We start from the raw sequence: 21459 nt of genomic DNA, 5'->3' as shown, positions 1-21459 counted from the left end.
GAACGTGATCTGCTTCGGACGTATCTGTGGTTTCCAGAAACGCTAACTGCTAACATAATATCCTGGCTTTCTTTCTCTGCACCTCTCCTTGTCACAAACTTAATTTCCAGCTGACGGACCAAGGCTCTTCACAAAGTTCACAACGCCATGACACATTGCTGCAGTATCAGATCAGGTATCTTCCTCAGTGAGGATAATATTTCATGTACAGGACATTCGTTTTCTAGTCAACTTCAGCTGTGAGCCAGCGCCGGTCTCTGTCCATCCATCATGTCCTGACCTTCAGCACGGTGCCCTGACGGCTGCCCCGGGGCACGGGGAGAGTGACTAATGTCGTCTCAGCCGCCACCTCCCCGCACCAAAGGCCCCTGATATCCGTCCAGTATTATCCGACCCCGGCGTCTACAGATTTCTATCGCTGCTCGCAGCTTTAATTATTCACGCTGCTGAATCACACTCTCACCAGAGAGATAGCCAGACTGGCCAGACTGCCTGCCCTCTCCCTCTCTCTGATCTTATCTATCTGGCTGTATGACACTATCTCATCCTTCTTTTATATTCTGTAGATCAGAGAAGACAACTGCTGGGCTCGCTGTTGACTGAGTATACAAAGGGTGCAGCAAACAGTCTATGACAAAGCTGGAACAAGAGTTACTTTCACCTGTTAACAACGGATACTTTTCTCTCAAGCTCTCTTTTTTAAATTCTTTACACGATTACCTCCATCGCTTTTCATGTTTGCCAGTAATGACCCGGTGAATCCTGGGGGGTCGATTCTTTGATACTCACAAGCTACTCATTCAGCATTGATTCCTTTAAAAAAAGAAAATATCGATAATAAAACTATATAGATACAAAACAGGGGTGGCTTTGCAATACTTTTGCAGCTGGCTCGTGTCACATGACCGTGGAAAGAGCGACATGAAAAGCGCACAGTCGCACGCTTGTGCATCTGTGAGAGATGATGTGTGATGTGGTGTTGCTTTTCACCTGCAGCTAAAAATAAAGCGAGATGCACTATTTGTGAAAAGGAAGTCTCACAGAGCAGCAACAAGAGTAACCTCTTCAAACATTTAAAAACAGCACGCCCTGACAGTAACGAGGAGGCCGAACAAAAACAACAAGATGCCCAAATAAAATCCCGGCCTCCCACACCGCCGCCCCTCGGTCCTGTTGACGAGGGCTGGCTTTCTCACCCACATTCATTACTTACATATCCTACTTGAAAAATGTTTTGATGATGAATGCCAAATAATGAAGCCAAAATGGCTCGATGTCCCAGGTATGAAAATATCCAGATCTTCCGTCATGTGGGGCCCGTAGAGCCTGCGCACTCGAGACTTCCACCGGCCGAGCCGGCTAACTTCCGGTTTATTGGACCGATTGGCTTATAGTCAAACGAGTCGTGTCACAGTGGTTGTGTTGGTTTTACAGCCTCTTCTTTTGCAATGTAAGCTTATGGGAAAACTCAGAGATGTTGTGTTAAAAAACATTTACCTAAGTGTTAAAAAGATCATCTGTGAAAAGTTCTGTCATTGTTTGACAGGAAACAAGCCCACAGTTACCATCAGGTTGTGGTTATTCTGCGTAGAGGAGGGCCTCCTGACACTGACTACCTCTGCAGCTGTTCAATGATGTTGTACTCGATGTGGTTTATCATCGCGATCACGCACGTCCTTCCTGTGGAGCTGGGAATTCAACGTCATGACTTTAACTTCAGTGAGACGCCTCTCGGTGCATGAAGGACTTGTGTTGTATTAACCGATGAAAATCCTGAAATTTTTCGGTCACACATGCGCGCACACCTCACCCATATTCAACCTCTGTGTTCCTCGACCCCCCCAGGCTGGGACTCTGGATCTTGTTTCTCAGTGACAGGTCCAGCGCAGAGGAGGGGGAGAGGAGGGAGGACGGCTCAGTTTTTGGCTGCTGGGAGGTGGACGAGGAGGGCGAGGGGGTGGAGGACACAGGATGAGCTGCCAGATTGACAGGCCGATGGGGCTGTCGCTGGAGGCCAAGGTGTAGAGATGTTCGGGGAGTTGGCGTTTGCGGCTCAAACGATAAGCATCAGTGAGAATATGAGAGGCTAGATGGTAATCTTTCACAGGAAGTCAGGCTATACCATTGCAGACGAAACCACAGGAGAGAGGCTGACCTTGCGCGCCTGTGCTCAGCTGCATCGGCCCGGGCCTCCGAGCCGCTGCAGACAGGAAGATACTCTGACATCGTACTGCTCTGTTCAAAAAACAAAGGTGAGTCTGGTCTGAAGCTTATGTGCTGATCACAGAGAAGTCATTCACAACTTCATCTTGTGAGGGTCAGTTTTGCATCACGCAGCGTGATTAAAACTCAATCTCAGCTTTGGATCTTTCAACATTTATCTTAGTTCAGTGTGGATTTTAGTTTTAAAGCTGGAACTTAAATGCACACTATGTAATTTGTGACAGAGACAGACAGAGTTTGATGATGTCGTGAAGTAGTGTGGGATCATGGGAGTTGTTGTCTTCATTGTTAAACAGCCACCTCTGCCAATTAAAATCCATCTTGTGACTCAACTCCGGACTTGAGGAAGAAATCATGTTCAAGTTTTATTCACGTTTTGTCATTTTATTCTTTTCCCCAGAAGTTACAGCAAATTGCGAGGGTGAAGTTGATCTGACTTCATTGCCGAGCGACCAAAACAAACTTGAATATTATAAAGGATTTCTCTGGGTTTGAACATTGTTGGAAACATTTGGGATAATATGAGTACAGAGCAAAATGTATAAAACAGTTTTTCAGACATTTGAATGCATACGTTACATATAATGCCTTTAAAACAGCGTAATAACTTTAGATTTATTCCTACAAGCAAAGTTTCACATTACACATAGTCATTTGGCTCATTTTTAATAATTAAATAAAAAATATTGATGGACGAAGCTGTTAGGACCTCATTAAAGTTCCCAAAAAGAAAAACTAGATTTTTATTCGTAGCATTCGTCTCCTTTTGTTACGATAACTTAGCAAGTTAACTGCTGAGATCTCAAAACGTGGCCACATCGCAAAACATAGTTCAGATGGGTCAAGAAACAAACAGGTTGAAATCAAAGTTAGTCAAACTTAATGATCTAAGTTCGTATGTTAGACCGTACGCTCGTATGTTTTTGAACTGTGAACTGAACGTACGTGAGCGTCGTTAACTCTGCTCGAGTGACATGGCTCTCTGTCGAAGAAGAAGAGCTCGCAGCAGCGCTTTTAAAAGACTAAAACACAAGGAACTGAAATCCATTTTTGGGGCCGTGGGTGTCGTTCAAAAGTCAAAATTCTGAACTATGAACAAGTTCATTTGAATCTGTGTGAACTGAACTTTGAGCTCGTTCACCTGAAGTGTGAACGAGCATATTCACCAAACCAAAACCCAAAAGTTGATCTTTTCTCTCAAGATCAGAAAGTAACCTTGAGTAGTCGTGGTTGGTGTTTGAGGTCACGCTTTTTTTAAAGGTGAGAAAACGAGGCCTTTAAGCAGAATATCACTGCATAATATCCTGTAGGTAGAGTAACACTTGATCTCCAGCGACTGCCGGTGTGTCCTGTTCTCAGATCTCTGATTTGTCTGCTTCCTTTGAGCTCTCACAGTTTAGCTCTTCTCATCGTCTGAACATTTAACCATCAGTCTGATACTAACTCATGTTGCCATTAAAGATTTATTCACCTGAGTGCTGAAGTTGTGTGTTGAGTTTTAAAGTGTGACCTAATTGGCAGTTGACTCTTCATTAAGTGTTGATGCTGCAGGACGTAAATATTACGTGAAATATCACTCCGAAAGGTTAAACTTGAGTAAAATATTGTCTTCCTGTTTGATATAAACCTGATGCCAGATGATGATCTAATGAACTGAGTAAATGTCAGCCTGCTTCCTTTTGCACTCGGCAGAGCAGGTGTTGAAATGTCACAGTGTTCCTGCTCGAATTAAGAGAAATACCCCCGTAGTGCTGGCAGATTCATCTGACCCTGATTTACAGAGCAAATGTTCTGAGTCTGGTTTGTCAGATTTAGTCCAGGAACTTGCACGTTTACATTTTGCGTTGCATAAAGAAGCTTCACACCTGCAAAGCTGTCAACGCTGCCCAACACATCACAGATCGAGGGCGAGTCTCCTGATGGACTGATGCAAAGATTAGTTAAAAAAGTTAAAAGACAAAATGCACATTTATCAAAGTGTTTTCCACAAAATGTTTTGACGTGAAGATCTCTGGAGTCAGATTACATGACGCCCTCCACAACAAACCTTTTACCGTCTCAAGCAACAGTGAGGGCCTCTGGTTATAGGCCGGTTACTCACCACACAGGAAGTCATTTTGGGTTACTGCAGTGGGCTGTGTCAGTGCGACGCTCTGACTCGAGGCAGCCCAGGTGTTTTCTGCATGTCGACTGGAAGAAAAGCTGCAGACCGTCTGTTTCTGTAACCGAATACATGCGACCAAGTAGGCAGAAACTTTCTGGGCATCCACTGACGCAGGTGTGCTAGTTGTCTTCTGAGAAGGTGAGTAACGCTGAATGGATCTCAACTTTCAAGTGCTGGGGAGCGTGCAGGAAGAGATTAGGTGAAAAAAAAGGCCAAGTATAGAGATGCGCTTTGAAATGCAGTATTTTCAGCTCCGGTTGAGAGTCGTGCTCTGATTAAAAATTCAAGAACAAGCTTCCAGTTTGAGATTTTAAAGTTAATGTCATATATGAACTGTAATGTACAGGCTTCTCATCTTGAAGTGCGAGTTAGGGTGGCACCTCTCGTCTATACGCAATGAAGCACAATCACAAAACAAAGAAAATATATAAAAACAACCAATTTCTTAAAAGACGCACAGATACAAACAGTTTAGTTCTGGATTTAGTGGCGTCGTACTTAGTAAGACCACTTTTTGGCGGTCTCGGTCTCAGCCACATTTTTTATTCGGTTTTGTCTCAGACCAAGAAGGAGTCGAGGATTTCCAACCGTTTTTTTTTTTTTTTTTGTGGCGAGAAAACATTTTTAAGCCGAACCATGATGTGTTTCCGACCCTGACCGAGTGTTTTATGTGCCTAAACCTAACCGGAGCACGAGCACAGCGTTGTGACAAAAGACAAATAGAGAATTGAACCTAAACAAACATAAAGTTGCAACATAAAGAAACGTCCATCTTGAAATTCTCTGTTATTTCGCAGAAACTTGGGCTTGGCTCTGGTGACTGGGTTGACTGGAAGACAAGAGTCACCCAGAAAAGTTGAAATGTTTTGTGTCAGTTGTAAAACAAGGATCATTCCACATATAAAATTCAGGTCTGCGATGCTTTAGATGGTTTTATCAAGACGTTTCTCGTGGCACGTTTACACACACCAAGCAATAACTGAGGTGAATGAAGAGAGGAGTCTTCTGTGGGTGAGTGTGAGACTCGCACCGGTCCTGGTCTCAGTTTCGTTGGTCATGAACACGGTCTGGATTTAAAAAGAGGACGACTAAATTACGGTAAAGGAATGTAACTAAGTACATTTACACAAGTATTATACTTAAGTACAATTTTGAAGTATTTGTACTTGAGTATTTTTCCATGTTCTGCTACTTTATACTTCCACTCCACTACATTTTGGAGGCAAATATTGTACTTTTTACTCCACTACATTTATTTGACTTTAGTTACTAGTTACTTTGCAGATTACATGCTGCATCAGAGCCAAAGCAGCAACGTAATCTGCAAATTAATCCGATGATCAGAAATCAGAAAAAAGATGAGTTCGGGATCTGATAATCGGTCAGGTGGTTCTTGTAATTTTGATAACTGAATACATTTCATATCAGATACTTTAAGACTTTTACTTGATTACTATTCCTATGGGTGATCTTTACATTTACTCAAGTACTGTACTACATTTTGGAGGTAAATATTGTACTTTTTACTCCTCTACCTTCATTTGACAGCTTCTGCGTGCTGAACAAGTGCTGCGTTTTTAAGTTAATTCATTTTATGGATAATCAGATTTAAGTCAACAAAAACAAAACATGACTCCGATAATCAGAAAAATTCAGATTCATAATTGGCCGAGCCACAGATCACAGTATGAACCATCATGTAACTACATATTTAATTTACTTTTATTTGCACTTTTGAGACATGAATCCACACATTACCATAAAAACATATTTTTAATTCTTAAGTACGTTTAATATCAGATAAATCGAGACTTTTACTCTGTGTGGGCGAATTTCACTCATAGAAAAGTTATATTTTAACTTGAGCTCTTTACTTTTAAAGTGAATGAAGTAAAGTAAACATTTTATGACAAACAGTCTGCAGAGTTTGATCCGGTTTCCCTCCTCTGGCTGAGCTTCTTCTCGCTCTCTCTGCTGTCGACACTTTCTTGAGGCCAGGTCACAAATCTTTAAGTAGCCGGGTGGTTTGAGTTGCCACACGTTCTCTGCTCCCAATCTCCGCAGGGCAGAACTTTATTTTCCAGCCTAAACTGCTCCGTGCATCTAATCTCCTTCCTTTTCATGCGTCTCTTCCAACACCACTTCCCTGTAAGCTCTGCGGAGGAGCCAGACGGCCCCGCTGAGCGTCGGACCGCGGTGCCAAATCCAATCCCGAGTTTGATTCTCCCCTTTTGGGACTGTCAGTTGGTAGCCTGTAATGTCTCCTGGCATCCTCACAATCCCCGGCCCTCGCTTAAATGTCCTCACTTCTATTTCGGGAAGGTTTCCTTCCTGCTTCCTGTTATGTTTTCCTTCACAGCCAAAGGGATTATAAAGATACAATCCTGTCAATCGAAGAGTGATTGACTGGCCCTGACCTTGTGTTTCTCTCTTCCTCTTCCTGCCTCTTTCTCAGGAAGCAGGATTTTGAAATTATATTAAGTCTTTAAAAGCTAAAAGACTCATGAAGGATCTGTGCTTATTCAGCCTTGTGAAGGGCTCATTGCAATGTGCTTTTAAAATAACAGATGTTGCAACCAACCTTTTATCAGGAATGAATGAGGATGTATTCAACCTTCACAAGACGGAATAAACACAGAACACCTGAAGTGTCAACCAGCAGCTCTTCTACCTCAACATCCTCCCTCGGTCTCAGTGCAGGGAGCTCGTATTAAGTCCAGCTGCCCTCAGTTAACTCGTTGTCAGACTTGATTTAAGTCTTTAACACAGCCGGACTCTAGCTGTGTTAACATAAAGCACGTTAAAGAATATCGCATTCGAAATTTTATGCAAACGGAAAAAACCGAACAAAAACTTCCTCTGATTCCTCTGATACAACAAAAACAACATAGATTGATCATTTTGACCCAAAGTCTGATCTCTTCCAGGTGAGGGGGCACAAATCTTGATTTACTAATCCATGAGGCTCAGTGGGATGTTGTAAAGATTAGCCACACATGTCTGATATTCTGTCCTCCTGTTCGACGCTTATGTCAAAAAAGAAATCATATTTAAAAACAAATCTATCAATATTTGTACAAATCCAGATGTAGTTTCTTGCCTCCAGCAGCTCAGTTTGTGTATGAAGACATCTTTCTTCTGTGGGTTTTAACGTCAGAGGACAGGATTGTGCTGGACGGCCACATTCTTTAGCAGGACACCAAACTAACGATGTTTTTCATTTCTGCTTCACTCCCTCGTTAGCTGCAGAGAGAGAGGGAACAGCCATGAGTCTGCTGTGATAATGGTGAGTTATGGCGCCCGTACCCACTGTGTTCCCCCGATGGCTCCACACGAACGTTCCCAGGGGAAACTTCGGGAGTCCGCAGCCCCTCTGTGTAATTACCTTTTAGCAGAGAAAATGAGTAAAGAGTGAGAGTCTGCTGTGTCATTGTTAGTGCGCAGAAAGAAGAACAGAGCAGAAAAAAAGACTATTTTTACAGTTTATTAGGAATATATTTCAATTTATTTAGTCCTACTAAAGCTCATCATATTTTTATGACACATTTATTCTATATTTTAAACATCTAGATTAAAAAACTTGAGGCTGTAAAATCAGGAAACAACATTCTCGCCTTAAGAACACTCAGCTCTGATTAATGACATTAATGAATCACTCTTAATTGCACACACACTGTGTAACAGCCTGTTTTTTGGGAAACCTGCCATTAAAATCAGATCAGCTTTTTACGATCAACTTTCTATTGTTTGCTCTGCAGCACAGAGCGATGGCACAGCTCCAGTCTCTCCTCTGATGTTTCTCTAGCTTCAGTCTTGCAGTGGTGCTATAAGACAAAGTGTGCACTCCCAGTAACCGTCATCCGCCTGTAGGATGATGGCAGCCTTTCCCTTTTTAGTTGATTCGAACACATCTGCAGACCGCAGTGCCTCCTCGCTGCAGGTCAGGGGCTGAGACATGTTTTCATTAAATTATTAAATCTCCAACAATGTCACAGGCGTTGTTGATGGGAGGAAGTGGCGCTCACCGGAGTGGTCTCTGTGACGTTTGCACCAAAATGTGATGAGCAGAAAAAAATTTAAAAAATGTTTTTCAATTTTTTAAGTTGACTTTTAATCGGAGCAGAGACTCATTTTACTTTTACTTTCACAGAGAGCATTAGGGGAAGATAAGGCTTTATTGATCCTTCACCTCGGATAATTGTTACAGCAGCTGAGCATGAGGCAGAGATCGAGTGATGGATAGAAAAAATACAGTAAAATACCAATACTCATATTAAACACTATACAAACATTATATTGAATACTGTCTCTTGCTACATTATACCTCCACTCTTTTACATTTTAGAGGCAGATTTTAACTCCACTTCATTTATTTGATAACTTTAGTTACTAGTTATTTTGCTGCATCAGAGCCAGTAAAACTTTTTTTCATGTATTTTATCAGCAATTGCATAAAAAACAAGTATATGATGACCAGTCGAACCATAGTATACAGTCTGCACATATATGTACACTGTATATGGAATTTACTTTGACTTTACTAGATCCTCAAGACTTTTTCTCAAGTACTATTCGTATGGGTGACTTTCACTTTTTCACTTTAAAAGTAATATTTGAAGTAGTATTAAGTTTGACTTTTGGTAACACTGCCCAGGACAATTGCACAGGACATCTGCATCCATAATTGTAATGCACATGATATGTAGTAATACACAAAAAAAATAAAATAAATGAATATAATTGCACACAGGGATTATACAGGATAGCTGCACGGTGTAAATATGAGAGATGTACTATAAATAAAGTTCACATTTATATATATATATATATATATATATATATATATATATATATATATATATATATATATATATATATATATATATATATATATATATATAATAAATATGAATAAACAGAATGTGAGATAAGTAGTGCAGAGTAGCTGTGGTATGTTGCATGCTGTCATTTTTTGACCTACAAAAAGTTAAAAATGTGAATTTTATTTATTTAAATAATTAAGTGTGTAATATGAAATGTTGTGCACATATAGAGGAAAACATTCACGTTATTGTCTTTCCAGATAAACTCCCAGGGTTCATCGTTACGTGTGAAAACTAATATTCAGTGTAGCATGAATACCAGGTGGTGACGCTGCACCTGCCGGACAAAAACACCCATTTCCTCTTTGGAAAAGTCGATCTGGACTCTCCTCGTAATTACAAAACAACCGTTTCTGATGCGGAGCTTTTAGATTGAGTGATAGAAGCTGGTTTGATTTGCCACTGATCATGTATCCACCCTGATGTCAGCCCTTTTCACAGCTTCGCCTGCAGCTGCTCAAAAATACACAGAGGATGCACTTTGCATCATGTTCTTCACACAAATAGACGATGCTGATTATTTAGCAGACGAACACTATGTCACAGACAGACAGTCACTTTCATTGGAGTCACATTTCTTAATATATCTCTGACTTCATGTGTGTCCGTGTCTGCGTGACTGTGAGCAGAGAAGCTTTAAAGAGGAAATCCCTCTGAGACGAGCGGTGTGTTTTTATTGCAACACCTCGCAGCAGCTTCCTGTGCTTATCAGTGCTGTGTGTGCAAAGGCTTTAATGGGTAGCTGTCTGCTCCGATTATAACACTGTATGTTGATGCGAGTAAAGAGCTAAAGAAGCAAAAGTAGTTGCATGCTTCGGTGATTCTACTGGGTTTTTTTTAAAGCAGATTAGTAAATGATTTTTCCAATAAGTTGATGGACATTGTTATCAAAAGACCTTCCCTGGGGACCAGGAACCTTTGGAGGATCTCTGTGTTTCCACTGCAGGGACCAGCATCTAAATGAAGATCCAGGGACATCATTTCACCCCTCAAAAGCACTTTGAGGGAAGGGCTGACAGCGCTGAACATTTCTGATTGGTTGCCTACTTGAGTATTTTTATGTCAACCACCATTTTTAAATATCTGCAGCTGCAAATTAGTTGATAAGCAACAACAGCGTCCAGGCCATCGTCAGGTGTAGAGTCACGTGCAAAACCAGTAGTTCCTGGGACTCTAAGTTTGAGATGACGTGACTTTATCGGCGCTGCTTCTCCCTCTAACACTTCATTTGTTTTTAGTTGAGTTTTTTATTTATTTGTATTTTTTGCAGAAGAAATACAAACTCAGAGTTTAAATATTTACGATATCAATGAGGTAATAACACAAACTCAGATGTATTTATCTGCATGCAGTTACAATTACAAGTACAAAGACACAGAACTATGTAAGTGCAGACATTTGTGTGATTTTGGATCAGGTGTGAGATCACTGCATCAGTTTCGGCCATGATTTAACACCGCTGGTAAAAAGCTGTGACATTTTCGACTCAGTGGGTAAACAGTCCCAAAGTTTTGTTCCTTTAACAAAGAACACTGAACGTCCAAATGAGGCTTTTTACAAAGGTTTTCCTTTCTAAGAGCGCAGCGTGACAAGAAATAAAGACGTCTTTGCCTGTCAACACATCGATTGACTGTGGTGTAATGATTTTGATTTGTCCGAGGTTTCTGAAGTTCGTCTGTGGTATCTTTTTTAACGTCTCCATTTCTGCTCTTTCCTCTCTGCAGGATCGCAGCAGGATAGACAGAAACAGAAAACTAAGATGTGGTAACTACAACAGCGTCGCGGAGTCTGACTACGACGTGGTGGATGACCAGGAGGAAGTGCTAAATGTGCGCATACTTCCTGCGAGGCCCATACACGCTGAGCAAGAGTACGCAGGTAGAGAAGACCAATGATTTTTTTTAACTCTTACTTTGGTAATTTCAATTCTCATTTTGTGTAGGTTTCAAACTCGCTTTCAAAATGACTTTATAAAGGGGGTGGGGTTTACACATTTCTCTTACATACTGAACATGTTGACGTCGATGACAGCGACACCGAGTCAGCAACAGTTAACCACAAAACTGCTGTGTCGGTCGCTCAGAGACTCAAACTGAGTAATTCTGTGCATCCGAAGGAGTAAATGTGACCTTTAATGTTCGTCACCACCCGTCTTACTCTCATTACTCCTGTTCGCTTTAACTGTGTATAAAAAAGTGGACATTTATAAATGGAATAAAATAAAATAAGACTTGATTGATCTCAGAGGGAGATAAAAGATTAAAAAACATGACAAAATAAGAATAATAGAAAAATAAAGTCATAATAAAGTATCCAAAAGACTAAGGAGTCTAGGCACCAGACTTAAAAAGGCGTTGAGTGTGAGTATGTTTCCTTTTCCTCTGGTGAACATAATTAGAATGAAGCTGAATGAAGCTCCACCACAAACTGTGGTGAGAATGAAAGCAGTGAGGATCTGAGAGAGAGCGAGCTCCTGCTGAGTGAGCATGATCTGCCAGTGGGTCTCCAGGGCCATCTGTTGGCTGAGTCAGACTGCGGGAGATTACAATTATCCAGCAGCCGAAGGGGGAGCGAGGGAAGCGTGTAGTGTGAATAGACTCCCTTTACTCTGCTGCATGTTTGTGGCCCACAGCCAGGGGCCTCGCAGCTGCACGTCTACAGCTTTATACTGAATGTGGCTTTCTAAATTTGCTCACACTTGGAGTGTTCGCCCTCTGTAATCAATACAGTCTGCTGCTGCAGCGTACTGCTGGGACCGGCAGCGACCGAGTTACAGCGATACAAACTGTTTCAACTCTCAAACTAACACTGGAGCTTCTGAAACTACTGTCATTACTGTCGCTGATAAGACTGCCAGCTTCACAACTTCTTTTGCTTTTTCAAGACAGGGGTCTTCCAAGGTCATCGTCGGCTCAGAGCCTGTCGTCGCTCTCCTCAGTAAGCTTTATCTCTTGTTTTCTTTGAATTAATATCCATCTCAGTCGCTAGAAATAAAATGTTGGCATTTAAACATTTTCTGTGATTTCTCTTATCAACGGGCTCCGTCGCCGATTCATGCTACGAAAAGCCACCGACAAGGGCCGCAAAAAACTAGAGCCCGGGAGCAATCAAATCTGAGTGTAGGGAGGCTGAGAGAGTCTGGAACCATAAGTGTTATTACCAATATCAGTATTTCATTTTTGAATTTTGCATATTGTGATAATGCGACACCCCTTGTCCCAACATCAGTGTGCCAGGGCCCTAACATGTACTGTACATGAGCTGACCTAGTGGTGGCATAACAGCTGATGAGACCACTGTTCAAGATGCTGTGAAACCACTGGGTGTTGTTATTGAGATGCCGTTTCCAACCGTGTTTGTGGCGACAAAGGTCAAAACATGATCTTATCCTGCAGCCTTATGAGTGGTTTACAGCCTAAACTTAACCAGAACATAAACACAGTGTTCACGACGTAACAACTGAAAATTGAAACATGAAACATAAAAAACAATCTGTGGTTCGCAGAGAAAAGTTCATTGCCAACATTTATTCTGGTGATTGTGTCGGGCTATAAATGTCTGCTGGTGCTTCATGTGTGATGTTCTGCCCTCCGCTCCATCAGGGCAACTCCAACATCCATCTGAGAGAAATCCCACGACCGTCAGGTAAAGTGACGGAGCTCTCCGTAATCTGAATTTTGAGCTACGAGGTAACGATATTCTGTGTTGCTCAGTTCAGGCTTTGGTTTTGCTCTCGCAGCCTCATTTAGCAAACTCCAGATAGATATTCGTGTTTGAAAGAGATCCCTGTCTCAGCTCACTGACCTCATGACTTCTCTCTGCTTGGCCACAGGCTGCTGCTCTGCAGAAGTTACATAGGGTCACTTAACCTGCATTATTCAAGAGTTTGCATTGAATGAAATGGCTCTGTGGGATGTGTAAGAGTTGCTCATCATAATGAAAACACTGAAAAGAGATTTATTGCACGGTTCAGTCTTTTCATCCTTTGTAAGGAAGCTGTTAACTTCTGAAAACTACCAGAGGCAGACAGTTTATTTTTTATTTTATTGATTTTACAGACATTCATAAGACCTCAACAAAGAAAACTGAAAATGATTTTCACAGCTGAATGGATGCACATAAAGGCTGGGTGATGTTTTAAATCATACGCATAAATTAATTAATTCCCTTGACCTAAACGGAAAGACTATATACACCCTTGTCTCGAGTATAAAAGCTGAAAATGTTTATGTCGAACATGAATTTATCTACAGACCTGAGAGTTTCCTGTATCCACTAACCACTTCAGATCCCACCATGTCTCAGCTAATCTATACACTCTTACTTGGATATTAAAGTTTCGTCTGGATTCAGAAAAAATAACATGCAACAACCAGACTGCATCTCACACAGACGGAGAGCTTAAACTCTTTATGAACTGCCCACGTAACGTTAAAGTCCGGTATCAGCAAGGTCAGAAAATCAGGGCGCATCATGAAGGACATCTGCTAGATCACGAGTCAGTTACTGACAATAAGATGAGGGGAACAAAATCTGCATCATCTTAAAATTTGAGCCATTTTATAATAAAAACATGAGAAAAAAATGTTCTTTGTTTTACTGAATTTCTGGAATTACTTTGGAAATAACTGGCATAACTGGTCCTTTTTGTTTTACAGTTGTTGTTTTTATAATATTGTACTACAGTTTCTGTTCTTATATATTTACTTGTCTGTATTAATTGTCTCTTGTGGATTTGTGTAGAGACGGTCATTGTCTCTTGGATTAGGCTATAACAACGTATCCGTGGCCCTTTACAAAATCTTTAAAGCTCCTAAACCAGATTGTGGAAAATGAAGCCCATGAAATGAATGAAAAGGTTTCGTGTTTTTATTATAAAAGGCTTTTAATTTAAAGACGATGCCGAGACCAGTCAGGTTCCCCACAGCTTTAACTCTGCTCGGTTAAATATAATCTTTTGTTCTCTGACTGCCTTACAGCTCCTGACCTCAGTAGACGTATGAGTGAGTGATATTTAGCTGATTATATGTTTCATGTTTTGAAAAAGAAAAATACTGTGTGAACGTCAAAATCTTACTTCAGTGCAGAACTTCTGTCTGCACATAATCACTTTTGTGCATTAAACACAGGGCCTGCTATAAACAGAGACCTGAAGCCAGGTAGAAGAAAGACCAGATTCGGTAAGAAACTCTGAAGTATTAACTTTCACCACCCGGGGCCTCAGAAGCATCCCCAAATACTCACACTGTTGCTCTTACAGAAAGAAGGCCCGCACCTCCAGTCAGGAGACCAGCAGACCAGGTAAACACCTGTGACGTGTGCAGCTGATTGACTCTGTTTCTGTCTGTGTTGCAACTCATTAAAACACGCGACCGATTTTCTCTCCTTCCTGATATCACAGCACTCACGCAGGTAATTTGCTCAACTACTACTTCAAGTCATTCGTTACTGTTTTTTTATGAATGGACTTGCAGCTAAAGTCTCTGCTCCTCCAGGCCCTCTCCATCATCTCCACCTCCATCTCCACCTCCATCTCCACCCTTTACCTCGGAGTTAGTGAGCCACTTGCCCGAGCTGACTCTGCACGAGCCCCGCGGTGGAGAGTGAGTACTGTTTTACCCTCTGACTCAGGAAACGAGAGCATCAGTGTTTCCTGCTGAGAGTCTGCAGCTGCTGTTGTTGTATTGTGCTGTAAACTTGACCCGGTGTGACTCCTTCCTCTGTGTGAGTGGACGGAGGCCCTCTAGTGTAGCAGTGGCACCATCTGCTGGTTAGAAGGATAATGACAGGAAAGACTCAAGGTGATCTGTAAATAAAACACGTTGTGATGTGATGAATAAAACAATAACACTCCTTTCTTCATTTCAGTGGCAGGAGACCAATTAGAAAAGTAAGTAGTGAAAAATCTGCTCAGATTTTAGATTTATTTTATTGTTTACAGAGATGGAAGGTAACTAAGTACATGTACTACTTTATACTTCTACTTCACCACATTTTGGAGGCAAATATTTGTACTTTTTAGTTTGCTAAAAATATTTGGCAGCTTTACTAACTAGTTACTTTGCAATCAGACTATTAAAGGTCCTTTATTTTGCTCATTATTGGGTTTATTGGGTCAAAGTTTTGTCCACTAAAATTGCTCATTGCTCGACTGACAGGCTGAGGTTGTTACTCTTGAGTGTCTGCCAACATTAAGGAAACGATTCTGACCGAGACAGATGGTTTTGTTAAATAATAAAATCTGTTTTCTTGCTCTGAAAACTCGTGTGGTGAGTTTTTTTTTACAGTTGTTGCTAAAATACGCAGTCATGTTCTTGCTGGCAGGTTCCTCTTTGTAAACTCCAAACTTATCTCTCCGACTCTGACTCACGTTTCCACCGTCATATTCCTGCAACAACGTCAATTCACGCTAGATTTCAGAGGGAGACTTGTGAGAACAAGACTTGTGTTTCCCGTTACAAAAAGGTCTATCTCTAAATGAAAAGTCTGACAACAAGAAAATGTTGTCAGACGCTTAGAGTAACAACCTCGGCCTGTCAGCGGCAACAACGTGCACTTTAAGGGGGTGTAACTTTGACCCAAAGTAATATGTTGCAGTGGCAATTTCCAAAACATGAAACTATAGAGCCCGTGTTTTAAAATATCTGAATTCCCCTTCAGTTAAAGATCTGAGGTTTGCGAGGGTTGGGCTGCTCCTTGTCCTTATCTGTCCGGTCCTTATCTTCCTCTCTGGTGCAGGAAAACGTTACAGTGCAGAGAGGGAGGGAACAAAACAGGAGACACAGACTAGAATCTGGTTTAAATGTTTCTCTCTGATACATGACAGCGCTGCACGGACAAACTGTGAAGAATGTGCAACAACATTTCAGTCCATGTTGGACTCATTTTAAACCCAGACTGTAATCTTTTTAAAGGTGTCGACTCCTGTAGCCCTGAAATAATGTAGTTTTCTATTTGCTCCTTTCTTTGAACTCAATAATCAACCAGTGTTTTACACCATTAAATTTCCACTTATCATTTTGTTGACTATGTTTTATTCTTTGTAACCTGCCCAACATCTTTGTCTTTTAACAGGGAGAAGTCAGTCCACATTCCCAAGGTAAGAGATAAGCTACTGTGAATGTTACATTTTGCTTTCAAACATCTCGATCGTTGTAATAATGCTGAATGTTTTCAGGTCTACAGCGTGCCGACAGCGTCCATCACAACAACCAAAGACATTCTTTGGATCTGGAGACTCATGAAATCGACTGGAGGTGCGACCTCCGTTTCTCAGGTTTAACGGGATAATGATGTCGTGTTATATTTGATTTACATTTTGCTCTTTCTTCCTTTATTTAGGGCGCAACGGAGCCTAGGTGAGTGATGTCGCAGATCACCGCTATCTTTATACAGACATCGATTAAATAAGTCAACATTATCTTCTGCTTGTAGAAAGGGTGCCATCGAAACGTCATCACCACGAGTGGCCTCAGACTAAAGAAGACATCGACCAACATGAGTTTGTTCCGATGGAAAAGCCCCAGCAGGTATACTTGCTGCCACTTAAAGGAAAAGTTCACCAAAAAATAAAAATTCAGTCTTCTCACGCCATGCCGATGAAAAGTCAACAAAGTCTCCTGGTTCTCAACACATTTCTGGAGCTCCGAAACAACCGACGTAGGCGGGGACTTGTTTTAAAACGTAATGAAACAACTGAAAAGAAAACATCAGGTGGCTCCATTCAGCTCATCCGGTGTGATCCAAGACTCGCAAATTGATTTGAAAAGACCTTAGTCCCCATCTACTTCAGTTGTTTAGGAGAAAGCTGCAACACTGTGAAGCTCCAGAAAAGTTTTGTGGACTATGAAACTTCTGCTGACTTTCCATCGGCATGCGGTCGAGTAGTTCATGAGAAAGTCTTCATTTTTGGGTGAACTTATCCTTATCCTAAAAACACAATACACTGAACTCTGTGATACTTGGCAGACCTCCTGTGAAGAAGACTGGTATGTTGGGACTTGTAATCGAGCAGAGGCCGAGCACGCCTTACACCTGGTGAACAAGGTACCTCTTCTAACATGAAATGAGTCACAGGATGATTCATCTGAAGCTCAGCTAACACCTTTTCTTCTTTCCTCATTCACTTCAGGATGGGGCCTTTTTGGTACGAGACTGCTCCGTCAACACCAACAGCGAACCCTTGGTTTTGTCCGTGTATCACGAGAAGAAGGTTTACAATGTAAAAATCCGGTTCATCGAGAGCACGGGCAAGTTCGCCCTGGGAACAAGCCAACGATCAAACGATGTGAGTGGACGGATTCATGAAGCTAGTTCAACAATCACGCTCTTCAGCACTAAATATTACCGAGGCTCACGTCTTGTTTCTCCTCAGATGTTTAACACTGTGGCAGAGATCATCAAGTTCCACTCCCTTTTTCCAATAATCCTCATCAGCGGGAGAAATGTGCCCGGAAGCAGATACCCAGAAAACTGTGTTGTGCTGACATGTCCGGTGACCAAAAGGGATGTTGACCAGCTGCTGCAGTAACACACACACACACACACACACAAACACACCACTCCAGGGAAGATAATCTAGTGAATCCAGTCTGGTTTGTCACAACCGATTATGTCTCCATGTAACCACAACACACCCACTGCAGCTCAACAGGAGCGTGTGAGAAAAAAACCGACAGTGTAAACAAATTGTGAAAGTGTTTGCTTGTATCAATAAAAAATGTGTTTCATGTGTTTTATCTGAGTGTAGTGGGATTACTTTTACACATAATGTTTGCACAACATTCAGAAAAACACTCTATTACGATACAGCAAGAACAACAAGCTTCAGTGATACACAGGTCATAATTACAATGCGGTGACAAAAGTACACACATTGTTTACTCGAGTAGAAGTACAGATATTTGTTTATAAAAAGTAGAAGTACTGATTCAACTTCTTTACTCCAGTAAAAGTAATACTGCTTTTTTCAACCAAAATTAACAGGTCTCACGGGTTTGTTTAACACAGGTCAATCCGCTAAAAATCACCTATTGACCCCGTAATGTCAGCTAGCTACTGTTAGCAAGGTTAAAATTAGCTAGAAAGCTGAACTCATGGGCATATTTTATTTATTTTATTCTTATTTTATTTATTACTCATCTATCTTTGTGTCTTCAGTGGTGTTGTGACATGAATGTAATGGTGGGGGGAGATGAATGCTACTAATGATGGCTGAATGTTATCAGTAACACCCGTCCATCAGCTGGAACTGCTCATCCTCTGCAGGGTCGCAGGCAGGCTGCAGCCGACCCGACACTGGGGTCCACCCGGGATGAGTCGTTGTAGAGACAACCATCCACGCTCACATTCACACCTGTGGATAATTAAGAGTGACCAGTTAACCTCACTTGCATGTCTGTGGACTATGGGGAGAACGTGTAAACTCTGAACAGAAGGCACTGCCCCAACCGGGTCTTGAACCCAGGACCTTTGTTACGGCCTGTCAAGTTTCTGTGGTGGACTTTTGAATGCTATTTTGGGTCATATAACCCTGGTCCCAATACGGACAGGGGGACAGAGTTACTCCTGAACAGTGTTGTTTTTGTGGTTCTTATGTTACAAATCCCTTTGTTTTATTCTCTGTCAAGAGGGGGGAGAAATTACCACGACAATAAATATTCAAGTGAAGAACAGATACCTAAAGAAATCTACTTGAGTACCGTTGAGTATTTGTACTTTGATTTATCTCCATAATATAAAAGTTGGACTATTCATTGACAAATCATGCTGAGTAATGTTCGCTGGATCCCTGACAGACTAACACTCAAAGTTTATGGTTGCATCTGGCAGACTTCTCTCAGGTCGAATCAGGGTGAGCGTGTGTGTGTGTGTGTGTGTGTGTGTGCGTGTGTGTGTGTGTGTGTGTGTGTGTGTGTGTGTGTGTGTGTGTGTTGTTTGTTTAAGACAGAGATGAAGCAAGAGAGGAGGAGTCTGTGTCCAGTCTCTTCTCCAGCTAAACTATGAAGAGGTTCCTTTATAGTCCACATCTCGCTGTTGTGTTGTTATCTCGACAAGACATATATTTTCTCTGAGGTGGAGATCCCCGCTGCCACATCTGGCAAGTGTCCAGTCGGCACATTAACCAGCAGAGGAAGCCAACAAACCTGGAGGAGTCTCTGCAAAGTCTGACCGACTCCCCCACATTGAAATTCCACAGAGTGAGGAGATCACAGAGCCTCTTTGACTCTCTCCTCCACTGTGCTCTCTGCACGAGGCTGCTAATAACACTTATTAAAGATATGACGTGTATCATTTCTGCCTTAAAATAAAAAAACAACTAGACCCAAATGTTTCCAGCAACGTTCAAGCTGAGAAAAATACACAAGTTTACGTCACGATAACATCCAGGAGAGAGTCGGAGAGTGAGGAAGGAGGTCGGGATGAAGCTAAAACATCTCTTCATCCAGGAACAGGAGCGTTTGATTGGCTCCTCTCAGGACGCCGCCTCCGCCGCCCGGGCTGCAGGACACAGAGGAGGAGAGCAACCTTTGTTCCCTAGACTGTTCAGCTCCTACACTCCCATCCACCCTTTATTTTGATTCGTATTTATCTTTCCAAGTACTGACTTGTTTTAACAGGCTGACTTGTTTTGTGTCTACTCCACGTGCCTTTAATTGCCCCCCGGGGACAAATAAAGTATTTTGAGTTGAATTGGAGTAATTGCCTCCTTTCTCCTCACAGTTACACACGATTTCCATAACCAATTATTTTCTGAATCACAACACTCAAGTGTCCCTGATCTTGCTTGTCTCATCTCAGCACCACGACGTTACCTATGTGGGTACTTTCCATGGTTTTCTGCTATTTTCTAAAAATAAGAAAATGAGGTTTACATTCTTCGGTAACAGATGTCTTCATAGGAGAAGAGTTTAAGGACACTTTTCATTACCGTCGAGGGATTCAGTATCAGGAACATCATTGTTTTCTGAATGAACTATCACTTAAACTTAACTTTTATATATGACTGATGGTAAAGCTGATACAGCTCCTCTAATATCAGTGCACACAGGCAAGATAGGACAATGGGTTGCTAATGTTAAAGCTATATAAAGCAGCACTAGTGCCGATGCAAAGCAGACTCCTGTACAACCAGGCCAGAAACAAACAGAGAACAAAGGAGATCAAAGTAGCAAATCAAGATATTCAGTTAATGATCCCGCGTCAATGTGGAAAGGCCAGGACTTAAACAAATACAGGAAATGATTCCCTCACACTGTAGAAAAACCATCAACCAGCTGACGACTCAAATGTGTTTTACTGCAGGTTTGATGAATTCACACCCCTCACCCACTCTGACATCAAACAACCAGCAATCAGCACCCTCTGCAACCCCGTCGCCCTTCCCCAGCACTCAGGATCTGTGGAGAGGACGTGTCGGGTCTTTAAGAAAAGAAGATCAATAAAAGCTCAGACGGCGTGTCACCCTCCTGTATGAGAGTCTACCAGCTGACCCCCCATCTACAGAGACATGTGAAGGCCTCTGCACACACACCCCAGTCCCCAAGAAGCCCTCTACCTCAGGACTCAGTGACCACGGGCTGGCTGCCCTGATGTCTTTATCACTTTGACCTTTTTCACACCTTTTTTTTTTATTTCTTGTTGTCTTTTTTTACTTCCATTTATTGTTTGATTAGTACCTAAAATGTCTGTATTGTTACTTTGCACATGCTCCACAATAAAAATATTATAAACAAAAAAGTAACTAATACTCTGAGTAGTGTTTAAGAAGAATACTTTGTACTTTTACTTTTTTTGCACTCCTATTCCTCTCTATATTCTGAATGTTTTAACAAAGGTGTTATTCTATATATCATTTATATCCTGATTTAACATTTTATCTCTAAAAACAAGGCAACATGTTTGTTTTTTCATGGCTGTTGTTGGTATTTTCTGATTTATAGAATGATACAAATTCTCTCTGTAAAAAACCTTTGATTCAAATATGTCAGCAAAATGAGACAAGAATTATGAAGCTGGTTTCGTCCAGTGTTTAGTATGTACACTGATGCATTAATTATCTCTCACTTGCAGGTTTCATGGTGATAAGCGGTATGTTAGTTAAACTTTATACTCTGTTTATCTGTTCTGTCTCCCCTTATTTCAAGTTAATGGTGCAGTATGTAAGAATTGGCCAGCTGTTGAATTCAC

General features: G+C 41.5%; 1 protein-coding gene across 1 annotated transcript; it reads left to right on the top strand.

Moving 5' to 3' along the window:
- The first annotated feature begins 4364 nt into the window (after positions 1-4364).
- LOC141012806 (uncharacterized) lies at positions 4365-18008 on the top strand. The gene is made up of 18 exons (XM_073486332.1): positions 4365-4525; positions 7631-7673; positions 10995-11148; positions 12155-12207; positions 12873-12915; positions 14250-14273; positions 14400-14450; positions 14531-14571; positions 14672-14682; positions 14766-14873; positions 15139-15160; positions 16345-16369; positions 16448-16526; positions 16612-16628; positions 16705-16799; positions 17239-17316; positions 17402-17557; positions 17645-18008. Exons 2-18 carry the CDS (start codon positions 7671-7673, stop codon positions 17798-17800), a joined length of 1116 nt encoding a protein of 371 aa, XP_073342433.1. The 5' UTR covers positions 4365-4525; positions 7631-7670; the 3' UTR covers positions 17801-18008.
- The last annotated feature ends 3451 nt before the right edge of the window (positions 18009-21459 follow it).

The sequence above is a fragment of the Pagrus major genome, chromosome 18 (assembly GCF_040436345.1).
Source record: "Pagrus major chromosome 18, Pma_NU_1.0".
NCBI classification, from domain to species: Eukaryota; Metazoa; Chordata; class Actinopteri; order Spariformes; family Sparidae; genus Pagrus; species Pagrus major.
Note: the sequence above shows the minus strand (reverse complement) of the source record. Positions and strands in the feature narration are given on the sequence as shown.

Coding starts and splice junctions, on each gene's coding strand:
- LOC141012806 (XM_073486332.1), top strand. Junction 14,274..14,399: donor TGACCTCAGTAGACGTATGA/GTGAGTGATATT, acceptor CATTAAACACAG/GGCCTGCTATAAACAGAGAC. Junction 17,317..17,401: donor CCTTACACCTGGTGAACAAG/GTACCTCTTCTA, acceptor CATTCACTTCAG/GATGGGGCCTTTTTGGTACG.